The sequence below is a fragment of the Orbicella faveolata genome, unplaced genomic scaffold, assembly GCF_042242905.1.
Source record: "Orbicella faveolata isolate gen_17 unplaced genomic scaffold, um_ofav_v1 contig_24, whole genome shotgun sequence".
NCBI lineage: Eukaryota > Metazoa > Cnidaria > Anthozoa > Scleractinia > Merulinidae > Orbicella > Orbicella faveolata.
In genome coordinates this window covers 10,725,001-10,744,103 of record NW_028301552.1, presented here as the reverse complement: position 1 = coordinate 10,744,103, position 19,103 = coordinate 10,725,001, and the positions used below count along the sequence as shown (strand labels likewise).

General features: G+C 39.0%; 3 protein-coding genes across 5 annotated transcripts in view; 1 reads left to right on the top strand and 2 right to left on the bottom strand.

The window, feature by feature from the left end:
* Positions 1-357: 357 nt before the first annotated feature.
* Positions 358-4,525, bottom strand: LOC110043131 (uncharacterized). The gene has a single exon (XM_020748549.2). The coding sequence runs from the start codon at positions 3,872-3,874 to the stop codon at positions 1,148-1,150; it is 2,727 nt and encodes a 908-aa protein (XP_020604208.2). The 5' UTR covers positions 3,875-4,525; the 3' UTR covers positions 358-1,147.
* A 2,355-nt stretch (positions 4,526-6,880) lies between these two features.
* The window catches only part of LOC110043283 (ERO1-like protein beta), a 19,176-nt gene continuing 6,953 nt past the window's right edge, over positions 6,881-19,103 (top strand). For 2 of the 3 annotated variants that reach the window (XM_089291640.1, XM_089291639.1), the window contains exons 1-13: positions 6,881-7,057; positions 9,409-9,525; positions 9,959-10,042; positions 10,912-10,941; positions 11,742-11,810; positions 12,571-12,641; positions 13,714-13,787; positions 14,140-14,260; positions 14,387-14,442; positions 15,137-15,229; positions 15,534-15,617; positions 16,270-16,429; positions 16,802-16,868. In XM_089291640.1, the coding sequence (XP_089147766.1) occupies positions 6,938-7,057; positions 9,409-9,525; positions 9,959-10,042; positions 10,912-10,941; positions 11,742-11,810; positions 12,571-12,641; positions 13,714-13,787; positions 14,140-14,260; positions 14,387-14,442; positions 15,137-15,229; positions 15,534-15,617; positions 16,270-16,429; positions 16,802-16,868 (1,146 nt within the window). In that variant the 5' untranslated portion in view covers positions 6,881-6,937. The remainder of the gene's footprint in view (positions 7,058-9,408; positions 9,526-9,958; positions 10,043-10,911; positions 10,942-11,741; positions 11,811-12,570; positions 12,642-13,713; positions 13,788-14,139; positions 14,261-14,386; positions 14,443-15,136; positions 15,230-15,533; positions 15,618-16,269; positions 16,430-16,801; positions 16,869-19,103) is intronic. The other variant, XM_089291641.1, reaches the window with a different exon arrangement.
* The window catches only part of LOC149110374 (uncharacterized), a 1,812-nt gene continuing 535 nt past the window's right edge, over positions 17,827-19,103 (bottom strand). The window contains exon 1 of the mRNA XM_089291423.1: positions 17,827-19,103. This exon is cut by the window's right edge and continues 535 nt beyond it. Within this exon, the coding sequence (XP_089147549.1) occupies positions 17,827-19,103 (1,277 nt within the window).

Below are 19,103 nucleotides of genomic sequence, written 5' to 3'. Positions count from 1 at the left end.
TAAATTCCAGGTCCTCTCTACCTTTTTCAACTACAAATAAGCGGATTATGGTAATCACGAGCCTGGGCCTTCAAAATCTCCTGACTTTGATCTAAAACTAAAATGTCGTAAAGAAAATGCGGAAGTGTAGGAAAGGCAATAAGGAGAAACCAGAAGTTGATCAGTTTTGGAGACTAAAGGAAATATGTCACTCCGATGGCGCTCCTTGAAAATTTTCAGTTGACCTTCCCGTTCTCTTTCGTTTGTAGAGCGGTTCTTAGTTGAGTGTCGCAAAACCAAAACCAAAGTTATCATTGCAGCCAATCAAAAAGGACACAAACAATACAGAACCAATCAAAATTCGAAGAAAACGCATGTAGCTGACGCGAAGCGCGGGAAAACGTGTGCGAGCGAGTCACGATTGGTTTTGGATTTACTTCTGATTGGATGACAAAGTGGCGCGAATTTTATTGGTCAATCGCTTAGCCTGGTAATGCAAAACCAAAGTAAATGCGGATTACTTGCGACACCTCAAGTGAACACTTCTCTTATCATATGACTGAGAAAATTACTTCATTGTGATTGGCCGAGAGCTGGCCAATTTTTTCGTTACTTTTAATTTGTACTACAGTTAGTCATGTATAATAAATGACGAATTGTATGAAAGTTCGGGAAATTAAGGATTTACACTACTCGTGATATGTGGAAATTCTTTCAAATTGCAGAGGCCGAAAGGCCAAATATCATCGGTAGTTAATTCCTTAATCCTCCGTAGGAAAAAAGACGGCGACTGGTACATTTACCCACAGTTCTTAGCGCACGACAACTTTAAAAACGTTTATTAAAACATACAGAAACGTTATAAAATCTTCAAACCCAGGCTACTCAATGTCCTTTGTACAGGGACAAATATCATAAACATTTGGCTTTCTTAGTGCCTTATAGGCTGTGTTAGGTTCGCAAGGCATTATGGTAAAATGTACAGCCGCCATCTTTTTTCCTACGGTGGATTGCACTTGCGTTCATGCGATTACATACTATACTAATTGACTCTTTGATGATGCTCTACCTTGGCAAATTATGATCTTGACGTTCTTTTTGATCCAAAAGACAATTTTATTCTACGAAAAACGTGACTCGTACATCACAAGTTAGCTGCATAAAAAGGTTAACAGGGTTTCTTGTTGTAAAGCAGAATAGGCACCGCCAGACTCCAGATGTAAAGAAGAATACACATGGAGCTCGAAGTCATTTTTATACTCATGGCTGCCCAGGCGATTGAAAGCTTAATGTTCGAGCCATCTTTTGGAGAATACCAGTTTGTTAAAACCATTGTCACATGAACTGCAGCGATAAAATACACAAAATGAAAAAAGGAATAGCTGTAAGGAACCTTCCCGTCTGAGAATTCAAATTCATCGGAAGGTGTTTCAGTCTCGGTGACTGCGTCGTCGTTTCCTCGGTCTTCATTCGGGCACTCCTCATCGCCGTCTTTGACTTTCCGACGACGAAGCCCGATGATGAGCCGAAGTGAAGTCGCGATCAGTTTTCGTAAAGTGTCGGTAATCGGGGATATACGAACGCTGAAGTATATAATCGTGACTACCAGCAAAAACAGGTCCAACGAGGCTTGAATGTTAAGACTGGGTCTCATGTCTGCTTCGGACACGTATGTCGCAACAGGGTTACAACGCTCGTTAGGATTGTAAGACAACGCTGACCATGTCAGGTAAACTGAATATGTTGTCACCACGGAAGATTGCAGCAATCCGCCATCTTGAACCTTTGGGTGAATTGAAATAATTCCTGCCACTGCACACAGGACAAGGTTTATACTCACGAACATCTTGTTTGTTTTGCATCTACGCGAAGCACCGAAAAATACGTAAAAACAAACAATGGCCGTGGCAGAAATTGCGTAAAGAATTACAGTGCAAGCGAATACGGAGTAAAACCAGCATTTCCTTCCACTTTCCTCCATTTTGCGCGCCCACGTTTTATTCCAAAGGCGCGTGAAATCCACCAGCAAAAATAACTGAATGATAATGAAAACAAAAGTTCCCACAAGACCCAGGTACATCCAAACCTTACTGAATTCCATAGGAATGAAAAATGTGAAGAGAACTAGGCCGAAAAATAGGCCAAACTTGACAAGCCATAATCCATTGTGAATCAAAGCTCTGGGATCACTGTATAATTGAACCGAGTAAAGAATCAGCGCGAACAAAAGAAAGAAAGCGGCCATTGAAAAGCAAATCCTGTACACTGCTAAGTAAGCGGGATCCATGCTCAGACAGTTTCCCATTCTCGTAAGCTTATTACAAAAGTACGCGTTGCTCTCGAGCGCGCGGCGCGTGGCGGGAAGATACATCGCGCACGAAACAGCCGTGCCAACCAATAGGAAGAACGTGTAGATAAACCTCGTCGATTTTGATTGGTTCCACAATGGACACGGTTGAATGAACAGTGTGTAGAGCGTTCTCCCCATGAACGTGCCAAGTGACGTCATAATGCCTTGTATGGAGTGTACTTCTTGGTCAGGAAAGATGCTTGGAGCGATGAGGCTCCAAATGTACAAGAATATTGTGACAAGGATGGCAAAGGTTTTCGCCGTGAGGGCAATCCAGTTTACAGCTATCTCCCCGTAATCTGTTTCCCTTGGGTTGGACCAATTAGTAATTACCATCATTGTGTGAAGCGAGAACATCGAAAATATAAAATATAGAAATGAAGAGCTGTAACTTTCTTTAGCTTGCGAGGAATTCTTCAACACCTCTGTTGTCTTTCCGCTCGAAATCATGCGCTTTCCAAATTTTCTATAATACGTTTGTGGTTCCCGCAAACAAGCGAAAGCCAAAAGGCAGAAAATAATTAGCACATTAGCAACCGAATATAAATTCAAGTCAGGTTCGTTCCCAATTTTAATCGCGTAATCTCGCTCCGCGTTGCATTCACTCTGTCCGTATCTGAGCGAAGCATACGTCAGATACGTGGTGTACATCGTCACGAAACTGGTTTGCAGTAATCGCTCTGACCATGAATCCAAAAAAACGGAAATAACAATGGCTACTAAGCACAAAACAAAAGTTCCCGTGAGCAGTAATAAATTTGTTCTGCAACTGTTTTGTTTACTGTAAAATGTGAACAGTAGCACAGCCACAATTGATGACGAGAGAAACATGGCACCCGCAGATAATAACCGCAAAAAGTTCCAGAACTTTGCGGACGCATTTTTTTCCATCTTGTCCGTGAGAAATTCGTTCCAGCCTTTTGCGAAGTCCACCAAAAATACAAACTGTATTAACGTGTATAGGAATGATCCAGCAATTCCAAAATACATCCACACTAATCCAAACCCACTTCTTGGAATATTGAGCGCGCAAAATGCGAGCAGCGAAAGGAGCGCAAGTTTTGGAATCCAGAATCCTGAGTGAACTTTAATGCAAAGATTACTGTTTTCAGAAAAATAACAAAACAGGAAGTAAAGAACCATAAAGAAGATCGAGGTGGCGAAATAGATTCTGTAAATTAGCGAGTAAGGCAACATCGTTTGACAATTTTTCGACGAAGTCCGATTGTTAGTAGTACAGAAGACTTTCTCGGCCAGCGTAGTGTTCACACTGGGATAGAACAAGCCATAAGACGATACAATAACAAGAAGAAAGACTAGAAGATAAAACACATGAATTGCTGTAAAATCCCCGCTGGTCGTTGAACCTGGCCCGATCAAAGAAACAAAATAGAACTTTTTAGGCGGTGATTTCGTATTATTTCCAGATTTAGAGCTCGGTTCTTCTCCTTCGTTGTTTTCGTTGCGTGTTTTCGATCCCACTTGGTTTTCCTTGTTTTCCTGGTTCTCTTTGGGAGTTAATTCTCCTTCTTGCAAATTTTCCATCTAATGTTTTGGTGTACTTCAGCCAAGGTCAGCCCTTTTGATCTGTTTTCGGTGGCTTTTAGAACGAGCTTGTCTTCCCGGCGGTTTGCAATAAAAGAGCTTGATTGTAGGCCAGCTAAACACATCAACAGCTCTGTCTACTCTACCGCACAGTTGAATACACCAGTAATTCCGGCACGAAATCAGATACTGTATCCAGTGTTAATTCTCCGAGTCGAACAATTTAGGCATGCATGAGGGAAGGGACAAACGAAACACCAGCAATATTTTTACTGCCAAAAGTCAGATTTCGCTGGCGTCATTTACAAAATAAATCGATAAGTTTCCTCACCTCTTAATCTGTTTTCTTGGATAAGGTGCCGAGATCATTGGAAATAAAACTGATGTATTTTGTGTCAACTGGTGGTCATTTCACGCCACCTGTTGCAGCGAGGCCAAATAAACCATGGAAATTCAGCACTTGTGTGCATATTTGACTTGAAGTTTCCTTTTCCATCTCCAAGAAGTATATTCATTATTTTGCTGCATGTGTAAGAATTTCTCTCGCTAGCTTCCTATAGCTTAGTACGTGCCTATAGCTAACTGTTGTGCGGTATTAAGAACAGGAAACTAATTCATCGCTAGGCTGTCGCTGGGACAACTAGAACTCAGGCCCCGTCCACAGTACGCCGGAGAAATTTGGAAACGCAGCTTTATTTCTACGGTAGCCTGCGAACAGGCTCCCGGTTAGGCCTGCCGTCCACACTAATCCGTCACGAAAACGGAGCTTTTCAAAAACTCTTCAAACAACAGAATTTGAAAAATCCGGTTTTGTGTTTTCAGTTAGAATGGAAAACATTTTGAAAACGGAACTTTTCGAAAACGCTGACGTCACGATAAACATGCAATTTCCTTGCCCGAGTTTTTCACGAATACAAGCTCAAAATGACCGCTGATTGTTGCGTTTTCGAATTTCTCCGGCGTAGTGTGTACGGGGCGTCATAGTTGCTGTTAATAGACCTTTCCCGCATTCCACTTCAGTGCGTTCGAACAATAGCACCAGAGCGAGGTTGGGGTGGACATTTTCATACATTTACTGTATTTTTGTCCACTCTGACCTCCACTTGGCGCTATTGTTTGTTGGAATGCGGGAAAGGTCTATTAACTAAGATGTAGGCGCTAAAACTGACTCAGAGAAATTGCGAATTCGATTCTAAAACGGCAATTTTAACATTCTAATTTAAAATTTGTACCCATCCCATCCGAGAGTAAAGAACGTAAAGGATCTAACGTAACAACTTCTTAACCCAATAGCAGATGAAACGAAAAAAATAATACTATACTAATACTACTTTAGCCATGCCCCATGCTCATACAGCTAAATCGGTTTTTTACTGTAGGCATTAGGTGTTCTACCTTCATGCGTGGCTTTGTCTCAAGAGGACCTCTCTCTAAACATGATCATCTGTTATAAAATTTCGACCAGTATCCTTCGGCACTGAGAAAAGCGGCTTAAGTTCATAGTAAATGTTATAACCTATCTCCCCCTCTCTTGATGTGCTGTTTAAAATTTCCCATTCCCTTCATAAATTTTAATTTTCTGGGGCTGACTCAAATACTTAAAATTTAACTACAATCCATTTGAGACGTTATTATGGCGCGATCGAGGTTGAGGAAAGATGAAAATCGAACAGTTAAGTGTATATAGTTACCCCACTGAAAAAAAAACCCAAGTGGCGGAGAGAGAGGGATGGAGTCGCTGGTCTTTTTTTGTGTACCCTTCTTTCAGCTTTGTCCTGCTTCTTTTTCGTTTGCTTCTCCTCCTCTTCCTTTGATCTGGCTAACACCCGCTGTTGTTGCCACAAGTTACGTTCTAATTCGCTTCGCTCAAACGAACGTAAATTATTTTATTCCCGAACTACAAATAAATCAGACGAGGAATATGGTGGGAGACACTAACCGGTTGGTTCGTTTTCTCCACTGACAGAGCGCATACAGAATTTGTTAGTTTCCTGCACGGGGGCACTTCCCACATAAAAGTGTTGTGGGGAACTGCCCCCCGGGGACTGCCCCCTGAAATCTTGATAGGAAGTCCTAAAAAGCACCGGAATCGATCGCGTTTTGCGAGTTACGGCTCGAATTCATTGACAGGTATCAATTCTGTCTGGCCTACCGTAAAGTGCTGAATACTTTAAGCGCTTTAAATGGTTCCAAAACACAGGTATGAACACCTAAATGGATTTTGGAGCGGGGGAGCGATATCTGCGAGGTTTTTTTTTTTTTACCGATTCTCACCTCCTCTTCGATGACGTGTTCGTACTTCGCACATCTCTGTTGTGCGATTTCCTACCCAGCCTATATCTTACCCCCCCCCCCCCTCCCTATCTTTATTTTATCTTATTTTGATCAGTGATTTTCTCGTTTGTAGCCACTGTACATGTAGAAAACTCCCATTTTATTTCATCGCGTATTAAAAGAGTCCTGAGTGCGACAAGTTCCGTATTCTACATTAAGTTAGATTTATAAGTCGTTTAACAAATCCAGCGACTTTATAGCTGAAGGACCTGCGGCGGAAAATTACATAGAAATTATACAACCGTGATGCATGGCATAACAATTTAATACTATTCCATAGCGAGAATTTTGTGCATGTAAAAACATACTTCTCTGGGTTTGAATTTTTTATTATTATGGTATCTAGGGAGCATGAATGAGAAGTAAATATGTCTAAGTTACAGATGCTTACAGATTTACACTGGAATTACACTGAATTGCCCCTGACCCTGTGAGGGCTGGAGGTATCGCGCGCATGGGATGAAGGAGGTGAACTGCAGCAGATCGAGTTAAGATTGCTTCGCTTGTGAGGTGTAAGATAAATTCATTCAGTGCACAAGTTTATAAGATGTGGGTGGTATGGTCTGTTTATGCAGCATATTTGCACATCTTAGCACCTGGTTCATCAGATTACCTTCTTGTGAGCCAATCCGCATCGGCCACATTTTGTATCGCGGCGAACTCCAGTGGCGCATGCGCCATCTGAACCGGGAACCTTCGAAAACTTCCTAACTCGACAAAATGTAAATTATGTTTGTGCCGCGGAATTCTCCTACGATGAATAGGTATTTTCTATTGAGGTTTTGGCTGTTGGTGTACTTTGCAGCACCTGGATCGTTTGAATCGTCGACCGACCCATGTTTTTGTGCGGTAAGTTCTGTTTGCCTTCCTGACGTTCAGGTTACTTTTGTTGTGATCGCTGAATCGTTCCACCCGTAAGCAGCTGGTCTGGTTGAAGTAATGACTTTAGCTTATTCGCAGACTGTTTTTTTAGAATTTACTTCTTGGACGGAAGGTCGATGTGTTAACGATGTCGATTGAAATGACTTGATTTCTGTAGCTTTTCAAATTATCTAGCGAGTGATGGCGAAAAATTCATAAGTTACATTAAAGCCAATATTTGTGTTATTTTTTTTCTGTGTGGTGGTTTCCCTGGGAGTGAATTGGGAAGGCTTTTGACACGATCGCTGAGCTTACTGTTGAATTTGACAACCACCACTGAATAAACAAGGGCTACAAATGTCAGATATATTTTAAAGCCTGTTTTTTTGACTTAAATTAGAGACATCGATATCGTTACGTGTTACTGTAAAATTAATAATCATAAAATGTTTGCAAGCTTTAGCGTAATGCATGTACGCCAATATTATTATTTTGTGCATGCAACAAGCTTGAATAAAACTTCGTATTTTATTGTCACAGAACTAGACCCCTTTTGGTTTTGTTTCTTATTAGGCTTAAGAGAGACAAAGAGTACTTTTCTCCTGTACAAATTTATTTCTCGTGGCTCTTAACAGTTGGTGCATTTTTGCATGCAAATTGTTGACTGACTTTACCAAGCTACAAAGACCAGTCATTCAGGCGCGGTCCAGACGTTTAGTAGCATAAAAATTATAAGCTTGAGTTTTACATTGGCAAATCTTATTTTTACTCTCTTGTTGTATGTTCCTCAATACATGATTCATTTCCTGTTAGATACATAAGTATCTGGGTTTCAATACAGATGCCAAACTAAGTTCAGAAGGAGTAGGTAAAACAATTATTTCAAATTAATCTAATTGTTATCATGAAATTTTAGAAGAAAAATTGAATCACACTGAATTAAGTTTGTATCACATTCTCTCATCAGAACGTCCTTTGCAGATATAAGTTTTTTTTCAGTTCCTAAAGCCAGTATAAAAAGAAGTTGTCAATCACATAGTTATGGAAGGTCACACCCAAGTTGTTGTATCAGGCATATATTGTTCACTGGATTATAGCATTTGTGGCAAATGAGGTTGAAAATAGGTGGTGTGATATGCACATGATATAAATTTCTTTAAAGCAATTCTGTAATTGTGCCGACCTTTCATATAACACTGAAATAAATTTTAATCCTTGTATACATCAGAAGGTTCTACAGCCCTCACTTCAGCAGAGAGAACTTTGTATGTGAGACAGTGACAGAAAACAGAATTTATATATTACTCTCTTCATCTATTTGCATACACTTCCATAATATTGATAATCAGCTCTTGCTCTTCAAGACTGTGGTGTAAGAAAAATTTCAAGTAGCCCAAAGGTTCCTAACAATGAAATCCTGGGTGCAAAGTGCCTAAGCTTATATGAGAAGAGTGAGTTTTTTCAGTCACTCAAAATCAAAAGTTGAAGTACAGCCCTGCTCTTTGGTGTACAGAGATCAACCGTACATATTTACAGTATTAATACTAAAAATGGAGTGGTTTTTTTTTTTTTTTGAGGGGTTGGAGTATTTATTTGGTAGCAAATGCTATTTGGAAGCAGGAAGCTAAGTCATTAGTCATTCCTATTTGAGGATGCGATTCTGGCTAATTTTGCTGGCTGAAAGGGAGTTTGTAATGAGCTGGCATTAACAAAGACTGTGAAGGTACAAAGGCAAGAAAGGCCATCTTGTGCTTGTTAATGAGCCAGCTTACATGTGGTGTTGTCTTCTTTTATCCGTGATTGTACATAAACTACATCACTTGCAAAAAAATTCGGATGTTAAAGTCTTGGACATTTAATTTTGGGATACTTTTTGTCTTATTTAGGACAAATTTCAGACCAAAATTTCGGACACTTTGCTGAAACATAGCTGAATTATGAAAATAAATTTTCGCCTACAAAACACGAGTAAGACTGAAACAACATCTGTGAAAATGAAAGTTTTAAATGCACCCTTGAGGTTTTACACATAGAGCGACAGGAAAATAACAGAAATTCTATCATCAGATGCCATAACGTATCTTAAGCAGTGTCTCAACTAGAGTTCACTCCGTAAAGGAAACTAAGAACTTTGGAGCTACTTAAAAGCTGCACACTGTGCTGTAAATATTTCAGACATGTAAAATTTTGGACCCCTAAAAATTTTGCATAGTTTTAGTTTCGGACACTTTTTTGTCCAAAATTAAAATTGTCTAAAATTTTTTGCAAGTAATTAATGTACATGTTGTAATGTTTTGTTTTATACTGGCAATGTGATGTTTGTTTGTTATGTTGATTAGTTATCAGGAAAACCTGAAGAATGTTGTTGTGATGTGGAGACAGTTGATCAGATAAACAAGGAGATTCATCCTGTGATAAGTGAACTGGTTAAAAAGAACTTCTTCAAATTCTTCAGGGTATGTGAATATGTGATTGTACATCTGCAGCCATGACAATACAACTGTAGTGTTGCTCAATGCCGTAAAATGATTGTTTACAATACTGCCTCGTGTTGGAGCTGATTTACATGTTGCAACCTTGTCACATGCTATGTCCAAGGCCATAACAAGGGCTGCTTCCTATTCAATCAAATTTTCTTGTTTACATTTCTGTAAATAATTGTGGCAAGTGGTACAATTTTTGCACAATTTCCCAAAAAGAGGACAACCTTGGGAGCTACAGCCAAATTTTTCGAAAATTTCTTACCAAATTATAATTTCTGTTCTGGACATTTTGATTCATCCTATAATTTCCAGAATTTTTGGCTGAATAATTGGCATTTCGGAAACTTAATAAGTTTTGGACTTTGACAATCCTTGGGCAATTAATTCATATATTCTTCACTATCAGGTAAATTTGAACAGACCATGCCCATTTTGGCCAGATGATGGTGCTTGTGCACTCAGAGACTGTTCTGTGGCTCCTTGTAAAGAGGTTTGTGATCATGATACATAAGTCATTATCATGTAATTTGCAGCCATTTGGCTGAGTAACCAAGTTAACAAGCCCGCAGTGTAATACATGTGTATACTTAATAATAAGACGGTCCACAACCCCGCAAGGGCTAGGGGCTGCGAGCTGTGGGTCAATAGTCCATGAGGCGAAGCCAAATGGGCTATTGACCCGTGGCCCTTGAGGGCAAAGGGTCTAATTGTTTTAGTATCACCCAGCTAGTTGGACAGGAAAGGCATTAATAAAGTTAGCAAATGCAAGTTGAAGAAATATTTGTTTGGGAATAAAATGAAAGAAAGGGTCACACTCAATTGCGCCAATTTCACTGCTTGAGGACCATTACTGATAGTCCTCTAGTAGCATAGCCAATTAAAATGCAGGACTTGCATTAGTCCGCTAGTTGGGTCACTGATACTAATAATTAATATACATGCTGAAAGAAGCATCTAAGAAGGAAATAAAATGACTGCAAAATTAATGGAAAAAAACTTTTGGAATGTTATTACTAAAATTAAAACACGTTTTCTGGCAAGGGTTTCAGAAAAACTAATAAGAACTTTTTTACCTGGGAAGGGGTAGATGTACACCAGCTATATCAGATATTTCATTCAATGTCTTAATTAAAAGTCACTGTATATACATTGTGCATGTATGTATTTATGTAACACAGAAATTGTAGTACTTGTAAAGTAGACCAAACACCAGGGCTGTATAAATAACAAGAGCTGTACAATTTGTTTGACAGTCCTTGCCACCTATTTTGCAAGTGATAGAATCTTGTAACTGTTTGGCTCGATAGATTTTCATGTACATGTATAATTCTCAATGTTTTTGTTTATCCCATTTTTCAGGATGAACTTCCAGAAGGCATAAAAGCTGAGGTATGCTCCCTTAGGATTTGTTTTCTTTACCAGTAATTTTTATTGAGACTATTTCACAGCTGAGCAGTGGCCAAGATGGTGAACCAAATCAATAAATACAATAATTATATGAAAAAGTATCAGTTGTGACAGCTACTGTACAGTAGTCAATAGCACACCATTTTGTTTCAATTATTTCATTGATTCATCACTGTGTAGAAATGTGTTCAACATGTACATCTGATCATCTATCTGATCATGTGATAGATGATAATTTTGAGCAATTTTCAACTGAGGGTGGTAACACCTTTAAACCAAACCAATTACTTACCAATTAGCAAGACTGCTTACCGAATCTCAAATTGTGGTTAAACCAAAATCAAAACCAATGTAATTGCATGATTACCTTTGACACTCAATTGAAAACCACTCTACAATGATTAAAGAGGTTTTGACGTGATAAGTGTCGAAAATAATTCCTTAAAACTCAACATACCACTTTGTCATCCTATGACAGCACAAGTAAAACCACTTGACTGTATTCCTTTTCCTACATTTTGCATTTGGCTATATGTCATTGCTTTGAGCTTTAATTTGGTTGATTTGTTCATTGTGTGGTCTGTGTCCTTTGTGATTGGCCAGAGTGATGACTTTGGTTTTGGTTGTATAACTCAAATGAAAACTGCTCTAAAAGCGGATTCTGAGGTAATTTAGATCATGTGTAAATTATTTTGCATTTTATCTTATCCTGCTATATACTCATTAGTTACTTATTCAAGCTGGTGTTGGCTTTAAATAAACTGTAATCTAACTTGTAACAGGGGCGACGGCAACCGAATAGGAGTGGTAACCATAAGGGTGGCATGCATAAAATGCAGTCAGATAGTGAGGTAATTTAAAATATAAGTCCTGATTATAAAAGACCTATTTTTCCTAAAACATTGTAATATATTTTTAGTACACTAAAGTACTAGATCAGACTGTAAAAAAGAGTTTTTTTCTATAAACACATGCATTAGGCTACTTAACCAATTTAAATACTGGCAGATTTAGATGTGCAAAGGAACCTTCTTGTGCACTTGGTCTTAAGTTTTCTGTTAAACCTAGTGAATGTTTTTTTAATATTCATGTGGAATTCTTTTGGAGTTGAACCATGTTCAAACATTCCTGGCTGAAAAGTCATGTAGATTGAAAAAGGCACTTTGCCAATGTGATTGATAAAATACTACATGTACTTGTAGTATGAAATAATTAATAGTAATTTGAACTATGTATTTGAATAAAAAAGTTCACGTTTTTAGTTAAAGCTGCTATTATTAGACATGAAGATATAATGGGTGAAAAGGGAACAATTACAGATGTTACCCAAAAGGTGATAATTATTTATAATTTGCTCAATCTGTCCATGGATACTAATTTTGCAATTACTTTATGATAATAATTGCAAAAACAGTACATCACATGTTTCCATGGTTTGTCAGCACTGTCAATCATGTGCAGCACAGGATGTTAGATGAACACAAGAAGAAAACACCCTTATGTGGTTTACCTGCTGTTGAATTAGTAGAAATAAGTGGTTTATTGCTTTGTACGAATTTTTATATTCAATACATTAACCTATTATACTTGCTGTGCTTCTAATCTCTTCAGGAAAGAAAGGGTGAAACTTGTCAGTCACCAGACAGTGAAGATGTTCTGAGTGAAATTGATAACACCATAAGGTAACAAACCTTCCACAACTTAAGTTCAATTCAGTCCCATGTTTAAAATGGAGAAAGGGGGAGGAGGCTTGATGCAGTGGTGAGAGTTTTCACCTCTCACCAATGTCGCCCAGGTTCAATTCCAGCCCGGTGCCATATGTGGGTTGAGTTTGTTGTTGGTTCTCGCCTTGCTCCGGGATTTTTCTCTGAGTTCTCCAGTTTTCCTTCCCCCACAAAAACCAACATCTCCAAATTCTAATTCAACCAGGATGGAGGACCTGCATGAAAACCGGCTGGGGCTGATGTGGCTTCTTCTCTAAATATTGTAATTAATTTTTTTTTTATATTTCGTTTTTAAAATGTTAATTCTTCTTTCTGACAGCCTTACAGTTTCAGTTCTGAGAATTTGTTAGTACATCAAGACAATAATTACTACTTTGTTGATGATTTTCGTTATTCTTGTTGCCTGTTTGCTTGATATTGTATATTTGGTATTGTATATACATGTACTGTGATGAGAAATTTGGACAATCGTAGGATTTTAGTGTTACTGTTGCATTATTAGACCTTGACCTGCCTAGAACATTAATTAAGGTTTAATGATCCAATAACTAACCATTTTTAGTATCACCCAACTAGTGGACTAATGCAAATCCTGCATTTTGATTGGCTACGCTACTAGGGGACTATTAGTAATAGTCATCGAGTAGCGAAATTGGCGCCATCGAGCGTGACACTTTCTTTCGTTTTATTCCCAAATAAATATTTCTTCAACTTGCATTTGCTAACTTTATTATTACCTTTTCTGTTCGACTAGTTGGGTGATACTAAAACAATTAGACCCTTCGCCCTCGAGGGCTACGGGTCTAATTGTTAAGTAACATTTTTATACCTATGACACAAACCACACATTCACATTGAGCCTGAGGTGTGGTGGGCGGTTGGGTTTCAGCTTACATGTAGCAGAGGGAGAGCACTAAATAGAGAAATATGGTAATTTTATTGCGATACATGTAGGTCTCATTCCCAGTGTGTGCACATGATCTTTGTGTCAGAACTGATTCATTTGGTAAATGTGTTTCTTTTTCTGCAGTGACAAAGATAAACAAGCATTTGAAGCCTGGCATGCTCACGATGATGCTGAAGATAACTTCTGCGAATTAGATGGTGAGTGGCACTGTCCTATCCAGTAGTGTTGCCCATGTAGAGAATGACAGACGTGGAGGGAGAGCGCATCTTAACTACCCAATCAAAGGGCTATTTCTGGATGCAGATGGAGCATGTGGTCAGTGACAGGAGGGATTGGAGGAGTTTTGTCTGTGGCCTCCAAAATGAAGTAGATAGGCTTCAGATTAGATCAGATCAGTTTTAAGATGTGACATGCCTTCCTAGAGAAAATTATCGTATTTGCTTGGAGGTCATTATCTCACTATTCACATAACTACAAATTCTGTTATCAAACCTGTACGTCATTGCATTACTTTTTTTTATACCATTATTAATCTGTTTCAATTTGCAGATGAGTCATCCTCTGGAATGGAGTATGTGGACCTGTTGCGGAACCCTGAAAAATTCACTGGATATGCAGGCTTCTCTGCTCACAGAATATGGAATAATATTTACAAGGAAAATTGCTTCAAGTAGGTCATCTCAGATCTTTTTTTCGCTAGAGAGAAATTTAATAGTTATTGATTATTTTTTGTCGTTGCATATACAGCTGTCATTTTGTTGGCACTATTTCTAATAACGGTTTTCTGTTCTTTTAGACCTACATCCCCCTATGGCAAGACCTATGCAGTGGTAACATCAAAAAATGTTAACAGTAAGTCCAGTTTAATCTATGCAGCTTTTCAGTAGTACAGGTGTAAGATGGGCTTTCACTGAATATCATGCATAACTATTCAATATTCTTTTGATGTTTGAATTTTTGGTTTCAGCTGTTAATGAATTTAATAATTTACATGTAATACTGTAATTTCAGTGTTTTTTTTTAAGACTTGAAGTAATATATCAAACACCAAAGATCGTGTTTGACCACATTTCCAAACTGTCACCGAGAAGAGAGTTGAAAATATGACATGCAGCGGAGTATTTTTGACAAAGTTCGAGGTGTTTGGAAATGTGGTCAAACACTGTCTTGAGTGTTTGATATATGTTGTCAATCGAAACTAAGACAATGGAGAAAACGGACAAATAGAATCGTAAAAAATCTATGTTAATTAAGATCAGATATCCAAACACTGTCACGGTCATGATTTCCTTTGTTTAAGCTTGATGAATTATTAATGAGTTTGAGAAGTAGGTTTCTGCCTAGATACGAGTCCATCAGAGAGCAATAAGAGAGATACGTACGTTGTTTAAGAGTTTCCTCTAGTCAGGGAAAATTTGTGAAAACTGCAAATATTATCGCTGGCGATTTACAAAGGAATACATGTGCCTGCCAGACTGCTCTGTCAGCTGCCCGGTTATATTTACCGCACTGTAATTTGAATAGAAGTGGATGATTCCTTTTCTAGAAATGTGTCTTGAGAAGCGAGTGTTCTATCGCATGATGTCCGGACTCCATGCTAGCATCAACATTCATCTGTCGGCACTGTACCTCTTTAAAGGTAAGAACTAAGGCCTGACGAGTGCTAAATCTCTCAAGATAAGGTCTTTGTGACATTCTTTAAATTTCCTGAAAGAAGATCAACAAATTATGAACTGCTTTCTTGCTCAAGTATTTTTGGATTAGAATGTAATATATTTAATTTCTGTCCTTTTGAACTACCATAAGTGAGATCTTCGCCATAAATAAAAATCGTCCTTGTAACACGTATCATACTGTTGTCCCACCACTGCTTTGTACCAAGGGTAAGCTAGGTCAAAATCATTCTGTTTAGTGGTATTGAACGAAGAGAACTGTTTTGTTAGGTAATGGTTTGACGAAACCAAGATGGGGTTTGAACTTTGAAGAGTTCAGAAGAAGGTTTGATCCTGAAACCACAAATGATGAAGGTATTTTTAAATAAAATGGTGTTTTCATATGCATGTCAGGGATTTTTCATTGAGGGCCGGGTACCGGGCAAATTGACCAGCTATGAGGAGAATTTTGCCCGGCTGGTTTGCCATCTAGCGGAAAGTTTTTCTCACAAAGAAGTTCAGTTTTAATAATTACAGTTTTGCCCACGTGTGAAAACCAGTTGCCATCCTGCTGAAAACATTAATTTGTCAGTATCTACTATGAGTGACGCTGCTGCAGTCTTTAGCACAATCATATGGATAACCAAATTGCACGTAGTTTTGTGCCAGAGGAAGGCTGGACTGTAACTGAAAAAGTCACGTTCAAGAGATTTTTAATATGTAGTCACAATTGATAAAATGGGATCCAATGGATCACAAGCATCTACATGTAGTCTGAGACCTTCTGCTGGATATGTTGGTTACATTATTTTCTTGTTTTGTTTTTGTTTTTTGTTTTCTTTTACCTTTCTGATTATTGCGTGGATCGTAGGATTTAGAAATTTTATTGGCTTAGTTTGTCAAATTCTACGTAACCCGTGCTTAGCTCGTATTCAGTGACCCCGTACTGTAAATGTAAGGTCCTATCAGTTCGAGCTATTGTAGAGTTCATCTTACACATTTCTTTTGGTCCTTAAAATAATGGCAGGTCCAACGTGGTTGAAGAATCTTTACTTTGCCTACACTGTGGTGCTGAGAGCCATTACAAAGGCGGCACCGTTCTGGGAGCAGGAGCAGTTCTACAGTGGAGATTTTGAAGATGACCTACAAATTCAGGAACTTGTTCAGGCTCTGCTAGCCAAGTCAAAGTGAGAGGTTTTTCTTTCATAAAAGGATGCAAAGTATGTTGTAGTTCTAGGGTTAAGAGAAGGTGGGGCTTAACTGTGTCAGCACTTCAGTACCCGTTCCGCTTTTATGCCATGGGGTGATTACCAACTGCTTGTTCCCGTGCCCACCACATGACATTATATATCACTATACCTACCACGAAGTAAGAATTTATCAACATGTACTTTCTCCTTGGATTGTCACTAGACAGGTTATGAGAATAGAGAAAACATCAGCTGGGACCAATTTATTGTGTCATGATGCACATCCATATTCTCACAATTAGCACTCAAGGTATTGTAGGAGCTATCTTGCTACATGTCAATGATTGTATACTCTCTTGTCTTTTACAGAACCTGCCCAAGCACTTTTGACGAAAAGCTAATGTTTACAGACCCAGCAAATGCCAAGATTCTGAAGGTACTACGATAATCAGTTGAGTATTGCGCGACGGAGCTTTGCTGACAAAGTTTTGGACTTAATATGACGGTGTTGCCACGGGTTACTTTCCTCGTTTGCAATGGTAACAATGTCGTTTCTAGTAATCTCGCGCGCTTTGCAGCCAACGACGTCAAAGGCCGACAAGTCGCCACTGGAAAAGGAGCCAGTTGCCCGTGACAACAACACAACAAAACCTGGTCACCAAACTTTCGTCGCGCTTTACTCAACTGATTATCCCAGGCAGCTTACACGCAGCTGTTACGTGAGTAAATACTTTATTTACATATCTATTCATAAAAATAGCTTTGAAATAAAACAATCCCAAGGCTCATAATATGAATTTTATTTTACATTTTACTGAAAGCACCAGGAAAAAAAAGATTATATTAACTTTGAATGAACTAATTACACGTAGATATCAGAGCACGAAAGGGTTTTGAGTAGCATAAGCAGACGAAACATATTTCTAAAATATTTAGCTTCATCGAAATTTTTTGTTTGTGTTGTCAGGAACAAAGCTGTTAAAAAAAAGTCTATTAGAGAAGTATAAAATTCAATGCGTGACTGCCAAACTCGTTAGTTGGACAGAAACGGCAGATGTTGTGTCTGTTGTGTCCAAATGCATTTGAGCTGGGCAGTTCTTCTTTAGCAAGTGAATCAAATAGCCACATCAGAACTGGCCGATTGTCAGTTATTCTTGAAATAACGTCTAGTCTTTTAGAAGCTTCAAAATTTCATTTCGTTTCAGAATATCGATTCTGCCTTGCATATTTACAGAAGTTGGAATAGAAATCATTTGTACTTTTGAGCGACTTTAAACTACAGAGAAATCACAACTTAGGAGTTGATTAAACTTAAGGCAAACTGTAGCGAACGGAGTTCAGACTCCAAAGCTTAAGAAAGGACTAACATCGAACGTCAAGGGAGTTCAGCGATTTTACAGTTTCAGCATTTTTCTGAGTGTTTTCCTGAACTCCCTTTTACGAACGGAGTAAATAATAGGATTGCAAACCGTGCTCAGAGAGTACAGCCAGTGGGTAGATAAGATCGCCTCTACAGCAACAGTGCCTCCTGTGGCACGATACATCGCCATGATCCACAATGGCAGGTAACAAAGAACGAATGCACTGATTATGATCACGACATCTCTAGCAGCCTTGCCTTCTATGAGCAACTTGGAGAGTCGCATTTGCGTTCTTCCTGGAGGTCTCCTCCGTTTGTGTGCATGACTTGCATTGAGCTGTAAAGTGGCAGCTGGAGCAAGGCTCTCGGCGATTTGATATTTAAGATTTTCTGAGAGGTTATTCTGAGATGTTCCATGAGAGCTGGAAGATATGAGGTGCTTCTCTTTGCCGGAATTCATCCGACATGTTCGTGCTTCAGTAAGGGCTTGTTCGTAGGCTGTGAGTGGAATGATTTTCAGTTTTCTTCCTGGATGTTGCTTCTGATCATTCACTCGAGATGAACTCTCTCCCTTGGTACCACTGGCATTTTCCAATTTATTATAATGGCTATTCTCTGCGATGATATCGTCTGAAGATGGTTGCTTGATGGAGCCCTTTTGCCCCTTTGTTTCTTTCTGCCTTGGGGCCTCACAAACTCTCTTTGGTGAACCACTACCATCTTCAAGAGTTACGTGCCGTCTCTGATGATTGGCTTCAGTTAGATGGATCTGGCTATCCATTTTACCTTTCATCTCTTCTTGATCTTGTTCCACTTCTTGCGGTAGAGTGCATCGTTTTTCCAGGTGAACAAGAAACCTCTTCCCTTTGTAACCACGTTTTCCTTTATTATTGTTAATCTCGTTTGGGCCGTCCTCTCTTGTGTCGACAGGACGCACTGTTAGACATTTGGCTGCACGTACATTTCTTCTCTCACAAATGACCTCATTCTTATAACTTGCGTAGTCATCAGGTTCTGGCTGGTATGCAGGGTTTTCTTCACCTTCGTTTCTGTGGCTTGACAGCATGTTACGCACAATCACACTTAGCAACTGAGGAGACGTCGTCACCACTTTTTGCGATCCATTTTGATGTTTTTCTTGCCCATCGTGTTGCTTTGGATTCACGTGATCTCTGGAGCATTGCTGTTGGTTCCGAGAATCTTGCGTTTTTGAATTCGGCCCGTCGCTCTCGGGCTCGGAAACGCCTTTATTGATTATTTCAGCACTGCGTTGAAGCCGATGGACAACTTTGAGCACTTGGTAGTTTAGAA